A 14,290-nucleotide genomic window follows, 5' to 3' on the forward strand; every position below is an offset into this window, starting at 1 on the left:
GCCCTCAGGAATGGACAATGCTGAACATAAAGTTAATGCAGCAAAAGAGGACAAATGGATAATGCCACTGCAGGTAAATGGAGCATTAGTTACATTGAAACTAGACACTGGGGCAAAAGCAAACTTAATCAGTATGAGTGACATTAAAAATATGAAAGAAAAGCCCAAAATACAGAAAAAGTCAGTACTACTGAAGAACTATAATGGACAGAAAATAGATAGCTTAGGTGTATGCAGACTTAAAGTGACAGTCAAAGACAAAGTGCATCATCTCATGTTTTCTGTTGTGGCTGAAGGACTTGATTCACTATTAGGTGACAAAGCTTGTGAGGACTTAGAACTGGTCAAGAGAGTCTACCGTATAAACTGTGCCATAAGCAGACCAGATGACTCAGTGGATTCTGTAGTGAGTAATTTCCAGGATGTGTTCAAAGGATTTGGAGTTCTACCATTCACTTACAAGATCCAGCTAAAGGAGGATGCTCAGCCAGTGGTACATGCTCCACGGAGAGTTCCAGCACCCCTATGTGACCGGCTCAAGAAAGAACTGGACAGAATGACCACACTAGGAGTCATCAGGAAAGTCGAAGAGCCAACAGACTGGGTTAACTCCATGGTATGTGTAAAGAAAAAGAACAATGATCTAAGAGTATGCATGGATCCAAAGGATTTAAATGCAAACATAAAACGTGAACACTACCAGATTCCCAAGCGAGAAGAAATCACCAGTGAAATGTCAGGTACCAGATACTTCACAAAGCTCGATGCCTCACAAGGATTTTGGTAACTAAAACTGGATGAAGAGAGCACCAAATACTGTACCTTCAACACACCATTTGGCAGGTACTGTTTCCTCAGAATGCCTTTCGGGATAATATCTGCATCTGAAATCTTTCATAGTGCGATGGAACACATAATTGAAGGTCTGGAAGGAGTTCGGGTCTATGTTGATGACATCATCATCTGGGGCTCCACACTGAAAGAACACAATGAGAGACTGACTAAAGTGCTACAGAGCATACGCCGGAATGGACTGAAGCTCAACAAAGCCAAGTGTCAGTTTGGCGTCCAGGAAGTCACTTTCCTAGGAGATAATCTATCTGGTAAAGGAATAGAGCCAGATATGGAAAAAGTAAACGCCATACTCAAAATGCCCCGACCCACTGACAAAAAAGGAGTGCTACGCATCATGGGGATGATAAACTTCATTGGAAAGTTAATTCCTAACTTGTCAGCCAAGACAGCCTGTCTGCGAAACCTGCTACATAAAACAAATGAGTTCGCATGGACAGAAAGACATGAACAAGAGTGGATGAACCTCAAAACAGTGCTGACAACCACACCTGTACTCACCTTCTTTGACCCAACAAAGAGAATCAAAGTGTCAACGGATGCATCAAAAGATGGCCTAGGCGCGGTCTTGCTACAAGCAGAGGGTGAAGATTGGAAGTCTGTTGCCTATGCCTCCAGGTCTATGACTGACTCTTGAGTGTCGATACGCCCAGATTGAAAAGGAATGTCTAGGCTTGGTAGTTGGACTAGAAAAGTTCCATGGCTACATATATGGACTTCCCACCTTCACAGTTGAGACAGACCACAGCCCACTGGTTGCCATCATAAAAAAAACCTGAATGAGATGTCTCCAAGGATTCAACGACTCATGATGAAGCTGCAAAGATATGACTTTGAACTGATCTACACACCAGGCAAACACATAGTGTTAGCAGATGCACTATCCCGAGCACCCACAATGAGTCATGTGCGCTCTACTGAGGAAGACGTGGATGTTCATGTGAGTATGGTCACTGCTGCGCTGCCCGTGTCAGACACAAAATCAAAGCAAATAGCAGAAGAAACAGTAAAAGATACAGTGTTACAAACAGTAATAGAGAACATTCATCATGGTTGGCCAAAAGGTTCCTGTCCAACGTACTATCACATCAGGTCAGAGTTGAGTGTCGCAAGTGGACTATTACTAAAACAGAACAAAATAGTAATTCCACAGGCTCTACGTTGAGACATGCTCAAAAGGATTCATGAGGGACACCTCGGAATTGAAAAATGCAAAAGGAGAGCAAGAGACACTGTTGATTGGCCTGGCATAAATAAGGACATTGAGAACATGATAAGCATATGTGAGACATGTCAGAAACACCAAAACAAACAAGCAACGGAACCAATGATAGTAGCTGACTTACCAACAGCACCATGGCAAAAGGTTGGTATGGACCTCTTTCATTTGAATGGTAAAGACTATCTAATAGTGATTGACTACTATTCTAACTATCCTGAGATGGCGCTGCTCTCAAGCACATCAGCAAGCAGTGTCATAATGCATGTTAAATCCATCTTCGCCAGACATGGAATTCCCAGGATTGCCATTAGCGACAATGGTCCGTGCTTCAACTGTAAGGAGTGGCAACAGTTTGCAGCACATTATGATTTCAACACATCACATCCAGTCCTCTGTATGCTCAGTCGAATGGTAAGGCAGAGAAAGGTGTTCAAGTTCTCAAACAGCTACTGAAGAAAGCAACAGAAAGCAAGTCTGATCCTTATCTCGCCCTGCTGAGCTACCGAGCCTCCCCTTTAGACTGTGGTTCTTCACCTGCTGAACTCCTAATGGGTCGCAAGTTGCGCACCACGCTACCCTGCTGTGCAAAAGAAAAGCAGAGTAAGGAACTGAGACAGAGACTTCAACTGTTAAAGCTGAAACAGAAATCACACTATGACAAGTCATCCAAAACTCTGAAACCATTGACAAGGGATGATGTCGTCAGGATTGAGGATCCAGATGCATGGAACAGGAAAGCTACAGTTCTTGAGGAAGTAGGACCAAGGTCATACACTGTTAGAACTGAGGAAGGACAGATTCTCAGGAGGAACCGCCGTTCCCTCCTGAAAACACAAGAAACTATCCAAGAGCAAATCGATGACAATGCCGCAACTGAATCTTGTCACTCACCACTAGAACAATCTCACACAAACACATATACAGGCTCTCATGAAAACACATCAGACTTACCTGTGCTGAGAAGATCCACACGCGAAGTAAAAAAGCCTGATAGACTTAATCTTTGAGTACAAAGAAAACAAAAGTGTTACTGATATCATCTTTATCATTGTTCTTGAAAGTTGATTGATATTGATTTTGTTTAACCTCAAAGAAAGGGGGGTGTAATGATCAGTAACATGTCATTCTAGAATGGTACACTAGGTGGAGCTGTATGTTAGTAGGGGGCTACCCAGAAGGCAGTAGTCAAGATGGATGCCTGTACACTAGTCCACATGGCTGAATAAATGACTAGCTCAAGCTAGCTGTTCATAATGAAAACGTCTATTTATTTATGAACATAAACACATCTGACTACCCACCCCTCACACTCACCCTCACACTCACTCTCATCCTAATGCAATCATACCAACTAACAACACACAAGGAGGCCACTTGGCTTTGCCACCCCAATCCATCATATTCTCCCTCTAAAGATGTAACCCACCCATTCCTTACATTTATTCCATCACTCTCACTCAGCCTTCTCTTCTTTCCCTCCTTGAAGGAAAAGCGAGCCCACAATAAGAGGGAGAGGGAGAGAACCAGAGGTAGAACTCCATCATTGGCGACCCTAACAACAGCAGAGGAGGCTGCCTCAGAAGTTTCAGGAGTCGCCGAGCAGCTGGAGGTGGGAGATGGAGAGAGGGGTCATCCCAGCAACCTGGTGACAGAGTTACATATCATACAGACACATGGCATACATCAGTCACCCATATGGGGACTAATGTCAGCAGCCACTGAATGATCAACATGTGCATAATGGTATCTGTAGCCATTCTTCATATAACATATCTAATTCATCTCTTTACTCTCCCACAAGTCAATCAAGAGCCTCCCCACTGTCCAGAAGGAAGATGAAGATGAGGAACTTCCAGCCTCTGAGGATGCACCGTCACCAGACATAAGTGCACCCAGCACCAGCACAGATACGCACACCTCAGTGGGTCCCACACGTGATAGAGTAGAGTTGTCATCTGATGGCTCACAACTTACAAGTCAGCAAGAGCAGATGGTGGAGACAGGGACAGGAAACTCCTCGCCGGAGGGCGCAGGATGCTCTCAGCTCTGCTCAGCTGCGTGCAGATGCTGAGCCTTGGGGGCCATCCAGAAAGAGGGCGTTCCTGGAGGTGCAGGAAGAAGTGCAGGAGGCTCTGACAGGTTTTGTGATCACGATGTCTGCAAATGTCCAGAGAATGGAGGAATCTATCTCCAACATGAGCACCACCGTGTGGCGATGGTGATTGTAGGCTCTTCCGTGGATAGGATGACCACCTGCATGGAGCAGCTGATGCACCATTCACAGGAGCACATGGTCTTTATGAAGAATAGATGGCTATCTATGGAGCATTGATGGCAGAGGCTCATAGACCTCCTGTCTAGGAGGAATGTCAGCGTAGACGTGGGTCCTCAGCGCCACACTGAGGTGCAGCAAGGTATTCTTCAGCGCCTTGGTTGCAGGGAAGTGCGGGTGGCCCATGAGAGGGATGGTGGTGAGAGGGAAGTGTGGGCTCCTCTCAAAGCGCTTACACTTCTCCCCCGTTGCCACCTCCTCAATCAGAGCCCCAGATGGCTCCTCGGATCGCGATGGCCGAATCTGCCCCTGCACAATCGCAGGAGGAGCAGGCTTTGGCGGGGCCATCAGAGGCTCCAAAACCCATAGGATGTCCGCCAAGAGTGTCTATGCAGTCGCAGCAGGGAAGTGAGCAGGCTGCCTCTACCTCTTCTGAAGTCACAGGGGTAGCACCTCATAGAAGCACGCGTAAGAGACAGATGACACACAAGTAGATTCACAAGGGTAGCCACTTGGGTGTTTTATTCAATGTTTCTGTAAAGTTTCCGTTAGTATGACATCACACATAAAAATCTTTATTCTCACCACTTTCAGGTCTTGGATAAATTTGTGTGCACCTTTGGAAGTGGCTTAGTAAGTTGGAGTGAATAGTGAGACATAACATTACCTCCAGCAATGGTGGTCAGTGTGAAAGGAATGGCTTGGTCATTGTAGGGATCCTTTATGGTGTGGCTGTGGGGTGGTGCCAACCTGGCGCAACATGTGGCAGCCATATGGGTGTACTGCGTAAAGTTAAGTAAATCTGGCCATGATGAGGCAATCCCTGGCCTCCCGGGCAGCAATTGCTCGAGTGTGGTGCCATCTGCACGGCAGGTTCCTCCAGCTTCCGCTCCTCCTCCTCTTCCAGCTGATGCTCCTCCTACTCCTCTGAAGAAGCTGTGCGCTCAGTGCCTTGCTCCTCATGCAGCGCTAATCCTCGCTGCTGCACTATGTTGTGCAGGGCACAGCAGACCATGACGATTCTGGAGACCCTGGCTGGTGCGTACTAAAGGGCTCCTCCGGATCTGTCAAGGCATCTGAAGCGCATTTTCAGCATGCCTATTGTCTGCCCTATGACACATCTGGTAGAAATGTGGCTTTCGTTATCTCTCTCCTCAGCCTTAGAACTTGGCCTTCTCAAGGGTGTCATGAGCCACGTCTTCAGTGGATAGCCCTTGTCTCCAAGCAGCCAGCCGGAAAGTCTGTTTGGAGGAGCGAAGAGCTGAGGGAGGGTGGACTGACAATGGACAAAAGAGTCATAGCAGCTGCCATGGAATTTGGCACGCACACATGCATGATGATCTTCCTATGGTTGCAGACCAGCTGCACATTGAGGGAGTGGAAGCCCTTGAGGTTGACAAAGACTCATGGGTTATGATGGGGTGCCCTGATGGCCACATGTGTGCAGTTGATGAAGCCCTGCATCCGTGGGAAGCCAGCCAGAGTGGCAAAGCTGAGCGCCCACTCAGTAACACTGGCTTCATCAGTGGCAAAGTTGATATAATTGACTGACAAAACAGGGCCTCGGTGACCAGTGTGATGCATCTGTGGGCGGCCGACTGCGAGATGACGCAAATGTCTGCTGTAGATCCCTGGAACGAGCCTGAGGTGAAGAAGTTGAGGGTGCTGGTAACTTTGACAACCACTGGTAAGGCATGTCCAGTCGCTCCTCTGGGCTGCAGGTCTAGCTCCAGCAATGTGCAAATGTCTGTGACGACCTGGCATGATAGCCTGAGCCTTCTTTGGCACTGCTGCTCAGTCATGTTGAGGAAGCTCATCCTCTGCCTGTAAACCCTATGTTGGGGGTATCACCTCCAGCGTGGTACAGCCCCACGCTGATGCCCTCTGTCCTGTGCAGCATCAGGTGGTTGAGGAGAAGGTTGGTGTTGTTGTTGGTGCTGCTGGTGTTGGGGCTCATCGTGGTCCGATTCTAAGGACCAAGGTGAGACAGTATAGACAGCACCCATGCTGATGGAATAGATGGCAGGTCAAGTAGAGATGGCAGAAGCAATCTGTCAATGGTGTGATAGGTTCTAACAATGAGGTGACACTGGATGGCGACTTTGCTGGAAACACCTTCAGCCTGTAGAAAGATAAATCTGTGCTGGCAATGCAGCCAGCAACAGCTTCTGCCTGAGGAAAGTGATCAGCTGTGAGGTGGGAGGTTTTATTGTACTTTCCCTGCTGTGCACTTATCAGCTGGAGCAATGGCCACTCAACTTCTGACTCAGGTTGACAGATGTGGTTCCTGAGCTGCATGATTCCCGTGGTCAGCCAGGGAAATTTAAAAGGTAGGATTAAAAAGACTCTTAAGGGTCTGACAACTACCTGATAATGATTTAAATTAACTCGCCCGCCTCTGCCGTTTGGGTTGCTGCCATGCCGGCAAACACGCCCGAGGGAAAGGCGCGTGGGGACGGGATGACGGCGGGTTTCCGACCTGCTCCAAGTTATTGCAAATTTCCCACTTGACCTGCCTCCAATCGCGCCCGCACGGACCCCAGAACATTCTAGTCATGTCTATCAAATAGTTTTGGCAAAAGATGTTTCAATACAGTTAGAATAAATGTCTAAAAAGGAATGAATCATAAATAAACTGCTTTCCAAAAAGGGTCTTAAACTTAGCCAGTGTTATGGACAAATGTGTCAAGTGTTTGTCTGAAATTCCTCTCGCATCTACATTAGGGGAGGTGCTAACCTGTAATTTCAGGACCATGGCTTTTGTATTTTACAGAAATAATTTTAGTATTTGCTGCATTTAATAAGGTCGATTACATTTGCTGGGCGTTTTTCTAGCTTTTTTATATGTTCTGCAATTAATTTGTGCTCTTCAAAGATATGAGACATATTTTGAAATAATTTTGTGACAATATCGTCCATAATTTGTAGTTCTTTTTAAACCTTTGTGTTTTTGCATATTTAATGATTAGTTTATGAAATAAGTTGATTCTCAACATTTAAAAAAAACCTTCTGTTTTAGAACAAACGGAGGTGCGAGTGCAAAGAAGGATTCAGAGGTGATGGCATCCAGTGTCTGGTAAATGCCAAACCTCCCGTAGATCGCTGCTTTGAAATGATTGACCTGTGTCATTCTAATGCCTTTTGCATTGATCTCCACTTCCAAGGTGAGAGTTTATTTTGCTACCTTGCATCATTTTATTTAATTTTTAGTTTGCTACGATGAAGAAGGTTACATAAAATATTATTTGGATACTGCATGATAACCAACAATGTTGTTAATTGCATCAGCCCAGGCAGCATTGTTTTTTAATAATTGCTACCTAAAACAAATTCAAACCCCTGCACAAGTTTGGAAACCGACATTGTCAAGATTCAGCAATTCAGCTGGTTGTGCAAAAATACTTTTTTTTACTTTATTCATTCACAGGATGTGGGCAGTGTTGACAAGGTCAGCATTTATTGCCCATCCCTAGTTGCCCTTGAGAAGGTGGTGGTGAGCCGCCTTCTTGAACCGCTGCAGTCCGTGTGGTGAAGGTACTCCCACAGTGCTGTTAGGTAGGGATTTTGACCCAGTGATGATGAAGGAGCGGCGATATATTTCCAAGTCAGGTGTGTGACTTGGAGGGGAACTTGGAGGTGATGGTGTTCCCATGTGCCTGCTGCCACTGTCCTTCTAGGTGGTAGAGGTCACAGGTTTGGGAGGTGCTGCCGAAGAAGCCTTGGCAAGTGCATCTTGTAGATGGTACACACTGCAGCCACAGTACACCGGTGGTGGAGGGATTGAATGTTTAAGGTGGTGGATGGGGTGCCAATCAAGCAGGCTGCTTTGTCCTGGATGGTGTCGAGCTTCTTGAGTGTTGTTGGTGCTGCACTCATCCAGGCAAGTGGATTCTGTGAGTATGACTATGTCAGGCTGTTGCTTGACTAGTCTGTGGGACAGCTCTCCCAGTTTTAGCACAAGTCGCTAGATTTGTGAGGAGGACTTTACAGGGTCGATTGGGATGGGGTGCCTTTGTCATGTCCAAATCTGATGCCTAGGTCGATGCCACGTGCTCCATCCGATTTTATTCTTATTGTACTTTTTTTTATAGCGGTTTGATACAACTGAGTGGCTTGCTAGGCCACTCAGAGGGCAGTTAAGCGTCAACCACATTGCTGTAGGTCTGGAGTCACATATAGGATGGCAGGTTTCCTTCCCTAAAAGGACAGTAGTGAAGCAGTTGGGTTTTTACGACAATCCAATGGTCACCATGACTGATACTAGCTTTTATTCCAGATTTATTTGATTAACTAAATTCAAATTCACTAACAATCATGGTGGGATTATGAACTTGCGTTTCTGGATTATTAGTCCAGTAATATAACTACTATGCTACCGTACCCGTGACAACCATTCACACTTGGAAGGTTCATGCTGGGACAGTGGTGGGCGAAATACAATTGGTCTCACTTTCCCATCCAAGGGAAAGAATTACATTCAACAAAGATTCCCCCCTCCTAGTTACAGTTCAGTGAGCCGTGCTCAAAGTGCATGTGCATGGCGATCAGGTCAGGTCAGGATTGGGCTTGGCTCTGATGCCCCACCCGGGTTAAATAGTCTGCTGACAATCCAGGCTGTGTCTAGGCTCACAAGTGAAGAAAAGACACTTGAGTGAGCTACCAGTAAACCGCAGGGACACGCAGAGCTGGCCCCAGATAATGCAAGGTTTGGAGCCAACATTTTCTGATGTTTACATTCTTAGGTGACCTGATGGTACGACAGCTGGGATACACTTGCCTTGGACATTTCATGGGAATGATACTTAATTCAGTAATACAAATCATAGCACAGTTATTGAGTGAAATCACCACCTGCCATTTAGATCCATGTACGATGTAGCGATGTTGTTCATTTTTCCAGATAAAACAGCTGGAGTATTCCATTTGCAGTCAGCCAGTGGGAAGTACCAGTTCACCTCTGAAGGTGCGGCTGCTGCCTGCAGTGTTGAGGGGGCTACGCTGGCAAGTTTTGATCAACTTGCTACCGCCCAGCAGGTAAATGTCTATACAAACGCGGTATTTAGCCGAGGTCAAGGCACTTAGTCGAGGTCAAGTTTGCGTGTGTGTATGTGCCTTAAGTTATATTTTAATCAGTGGTGTAAGAGTTGTTCAGTACCCCCAGGTAAATGTGCTCGATCATATCTGCATGTCGATTTCCCCTGGAATTTCAGCAGGCTGCCAGCGAGGAAGTGGCCCAGCAGAAATAAAGAGGCCAGTGTTCCTTTCTGCCTTGGAGTGCAGCACTGACCCCACCATCTTCTTGCTGTTGGTGGTGTCCCACTATCTTCGTGTATCAATCTCCATCTTCTATTTTCCCCTCAGATTTTCTCCCCTTGCTCCTCCTCTCCTAAAGATGATGGTTATGGCTGACATGTGATTCCATGGGTGGCCAGTGGCCCTTTAGGTCCTCACCCAAATGACTATTCTTTATGTGTGTGACTGGACAGTGAACAGTAACAGGTTATTTATTCATGGGGGGGGGGGGCATCACAGTCGAGCCTGATCCAGTCATCAGATGTGCATAGTTCCATCAGGTGCCACTGAATAGCTATCTGGAGCCAAATCCTGGCTGATGCTTCCACTTCCTGGGCTGGTGATGCTGAGACCACACCCTGGCCGAGATCAATGCCCCTACAGCCGGGATGTCCAAGCTTTAGTCTTCGTGAGCCACATAGGTGCCTCGGGGGGTCACAAGTGAAGTTAAAATTAATGTTCCCATTAATGTGCATATAGCTCAAGCTTGCTAATTCTAACAGATCTTGATGTGCTGACACATGGCTTATCTACCAGTGAGGCAACAGTACAAACCTCCAGGTCCATGAAATTCAAACAGGGCAAACCAACAAATATATCCACAAGTAGGACTAAGTAGAGCTTTGCGGGCTGGACTGCTGGAACTCAGGCCACACTTACACAGTGCAGTTAACACTAGCCATTAGGAAGGCTCTGCTCTCTTCTTGTTCTTTTGCCTTTCTTTTTCCTTTTGTGCCCTCCGACATGTTTTGAAGCTGTCCATGGGCTATGCCACAATTGTATTGTGATGGCCACAATGCTACCTCTTCAGCATGAAGTCGACAAGCTAGTCCATCAATTCTTCATGCACTCGTTCACTCTTCTAGTTTTCGCAGTGTATAAAATTATCAGAGGATATTCCACATCATCATGGATAAATATATTGTTTGATGTAGTAAAGTACAGCTTTAAAAAAAAACTTTGACTTCAAAAACCAGAAGCTGCAGAAGGCTTGACGTAAAGTGTCCACCGTGGTGACAAACTATTGCTGTTCATTTGTGATGGGATCACTGATGGACGTATGAGACTGCGTTATTCAAACAGTGGTATCTGATTATCTTTAATTCAGTAATACGATGCTAAAACATAATCAGCAACAACAACTTGTATTTATATAGCGCCTTTAACTTAGTAAAATGTCCCAAAGCGCTTCACAGGAGTATTATAAGACAAAAGATTTGACACCGAGTCACATAAGGAGAAATTAGGCAGGTGAAAGAGGTAGGTTTTAAGGAGCATCTTAAAGGAGGAAAGGGAGGTAGAGAGGCGGAGAGGTATAGGCAGGAAATTACAGAGCTTAGGGCCTAGGCAACAGAAGGCACGGCCACCAATGGTTGAGTGACTATAATCAGGGATGCTCAAGAGGGCAGAATTAGAGGACCGCAGATATCTCGGGGTTTGTGGGGCTTGTTGTATCCGTGTGTTAATGGAGACACGGAATGCAGGAGCTGGTTTAACAGGTGTTTACTGAACAAAGTCTGGAGGTGAACTAAAAGATACAAGACACTATACAGGCTTATATAGCCTGAGTGGCCACTACCGGCATTACAGTACACAGGGGCTCTTAAAGACACATACACCACAATTCCTCCCCTTTCAGACAACCAGTACATAACATTTTAAGTAATCATTAATTAACATGTTTACAAGAACAATAATCTACACATTTGCTGCAGTTAATCAATTATAAGTCAGTCTCTCTGGAGGCTTCCTGACTCGGTCCGGATAACGCCTCGGTGGTGTAGTAGTTTTCGGTGGTGTAGTAGGTTCTTTTGGCAAGGTCGATTCGGCTTGAATGCCAGTGTCGGGTTCATCTGGTTCCAGTATCACCGGATCGGAGGTAGATACTATGGGTATCTCTGCTTCATCATTAGGCGTATAGAGTTGTGGTGTAGGTTGTCCCTTTTCGGATGACTTTATGATCTGGTCAGCATGGCGCCTTATTATGCTTTCTCCAATGTCCACGGTATACATCAGCGGTCCTAGTCGTGTGCAAATAGTTCCAGGCTGCCATTTCTCGGTACGGTAGTCCCGGGCCAAAACTTGTTGACCTATCTGGAAGGTTCTAGTTGGCCTTTCATTCATGCCTTGAAATTGCCGGTTCTCTACGTCCCTTCTGATGTTTGGCTTGATCAAATCCAGCCGGCATCTTAGTCTTCTATTGAAAAACATCATGGCGGGAGTTTGGTTTGTAACCACGTGTTGCATTCCTGTATGCAAACAAGAAGTTATCTACCTTATGCTGTAGATTTATGTCTTCATTACCCATGGCCTTTATGGCCTTCTTGAAGGTCTGGACAAACCTTTCAGCCAATCCATTGGTGGCGGGATGGTATGGGGCGGACGTGTAGTGCTTAACCCCATTGTTTTTTAAGAACTTCCTGAATTCTTCGGACACAAATTGCGGTCCATTATCAGAACAGATCTGTTCAGGCAGCCCATTCCTGGCAAATATGGTCCTTAATACTGTGATGGTTTTTTCCGTGGTGGTGGAGGACATCTTTATTACCTCCGGCCACTTGGAGTGTGCATCAACCGCGATTAAGAACATCGAGTCCATAAATGGACCAGCAAAGTTGATGTGTACCCTTTGCCATGGAGATGAGGGCCACTCCCATGGATGTAGAGGGGCTTGTGGTGGGGCGTTTTGGACCTTCTGGCATCCTAGACAGCCCTTGGTCATTTCTTCGATGTCTCCATCGATACCTGGCCACCACACAAACGCTCTGGCTAGGTTCTTCATTTTCACTCCACCCAGATGCCCCTCGTGAAGCTCTTTTAGCACTTTATCCTGGAGTTTGGGTGGAATCACCACTCTGGATCCACACATCAAGGTTCCTCGGCATACTGACAGCTGTTCTCTTCTTTGCGAGAATGCTGGCAACAGTGGTTCGCCATGTGCTGGCCATCCATTCACCGTTAAATCGTAGACTCGTGAGAGAGTCAGGTCATTTCTTGTTTCCTTTTCAATGGTAGAATTTGTTACTGGTAGACATTCCACTATGGTTGAGTGGAACATCTCCACTGGGTCCACTGTAGGTGCCTCTTCTACCGTTGGCAATGGTAGACGCGATAAACCGTCAGCATTTCCATGCTGTTTTGATCCTTTGTATTCTATGTCATATTGGTGTGCCCCTAGGAAAAGGGACCACCTCTGTAGCCTTTGTGCTGTCATAATGGGAACGCCCTTTTTAGGGTTGAATATGGAGACGAGGGGTTGATGGTCAGTCAACAAGGTAAATTTTTGTCCGTGTAGGTAATGGTTGAATTTCTTCATTCCCCATACCAGGCTGAGTGCTTCCCTGTCGATCTGGGCATAGTTACGCTCAGCTGAGTTCAATGAGCGTGACGCAAAAGCTATCGGCCGCTCCGAGCCATCAGGGAATCTATGCGATAATACCGCTCCTACGCCATAAGGGGATGCATCGCACGCCAGTCTGATTGGCAGTGATGGGTTGTAATGAGCCAAAACTTCCTTGGACATGATCAAGCCTTTGCATTTATGGAAGGCACGTTTACAGTCTTCGCTCCATTTCCAATTTACTCCCGTTTGTAGCAGTTCGTTAAGAGGGTGCAGAACAGTTGACAAGTTCGGTAAAAATTTATGATAGTAATTTATCAATCCCAGGAACTACCTTAATTGAGAGACATTTTCAGGTGCTGGGGCTTTTATGACCGCTTCAATTTTTTCAGGTGACTTATGCAACCCTTCTTCGTTAATTATGTGGCCACAATATGATATTTGTTTCTGGAAAAATTCGCACTTGGGGCGATTTGCTCGTAGGCCCCGTTCTCTCAGCCTAGTGAGCACCTGCTCCAAATTGGCAAGGTGCTCGTTGTCGTTTTCTCCTGTTACAAGGATGTTGTCTAGGTAGCATTGAGTCCCCGGAATCCCTTGCAGGACTTGCTCCATAGCTCTTTGCCAGATAGCTGGAGCTGATGCTACTCCGAAAACCAGTCGATTGTACTGGTACAGGCCTTTGTGTGTGTTTATCGTGAGATACTTTTTAGAGGCCTCCTCAACCTCCATCTGTAGATATGCCTGTGCCAAGTCAATTTTGGTGAAACGTTTCCCTCCGGATAGTGAGGCGAAAATATCTTCTATCCTTTGAAGAGGATACTGTACCGTGTGAAGGACCGGGTTTATAGTCACCTTGAAGTCCCCACAGATGCGAATTTTTCTCTGTTCTTCAGCTTTATCATTATTCAACGTTTTCTTCATGACCGGGACGATGGGTGTTGCCCACTCGCTCCAATCTATCTTGGATAACACGCCTGCCTTTTCCAAATTCTCCAGCTCTGCCTCGACTGCTGGACGAATTGCGTATGGCACTGGCCTTGCCTTAAAAAACTTGGGAATTGCCGCATCTTCCACTTTTATTGAGGCGGTGACGCCTTTCAAGGTTCCTAGTTCCTGTTGAAACACTTCTTTGGCGTTGGCCAAGATGTCTTTTAATCGTTCAGGTATGACGTCATCATCATTTTTTTTCTTACTGGTCACCGTCAGTGCCTGAATGGAGTGCCAGTCTAAACGTATCTTCCTGATCCATTCACGTCCCAACAGCGGTGGACCACCATCTTGCAGAACGTATAAATACAACTTCTGTATTTCC

The 14,290-nt window shown here is 46.1% G+C and overlaps 1 protein-coding gene across 1 annotated transcript in view; it reads left to right on the forward strand.

Annotated features, from left to right (window-relative positions):
* stab1 (stabilin 1) overlaps nt 1–14,290 on the forward strand; it is a 298,755-nt gene that overhangs the window by 269,686 nt on the left and 14,779 nt on the right. Inside the window, exons 60-61 of the mRNA XM_086001826.1 lie at nt 7,366–7,510; nt 9,247–9,380. Coding sequence (XP_085857952.1) covers nt 7,366–7,510; nt 9,247–9,380 — 279 coding nt within the window. The remainder of the gene's footprint in view (nt 1–7,365; nt 7,511–9,246; nt 9,381–14,290) is intronic.

This window comes from Somniosus microcephalus, chromosome 11, assembly GCF_052327205.1.
Source record: "Somniosus microcephalus isolate GS21.2 chromosome 11, FLI_Smic_1.0, whole genome shotgun sequence".
NCBI lineage: Eukaryota > Metazoa > Chordata > Chondrichthyes > Squaliformes > Somniosidae > Somniosus > Somniosus microcephalus.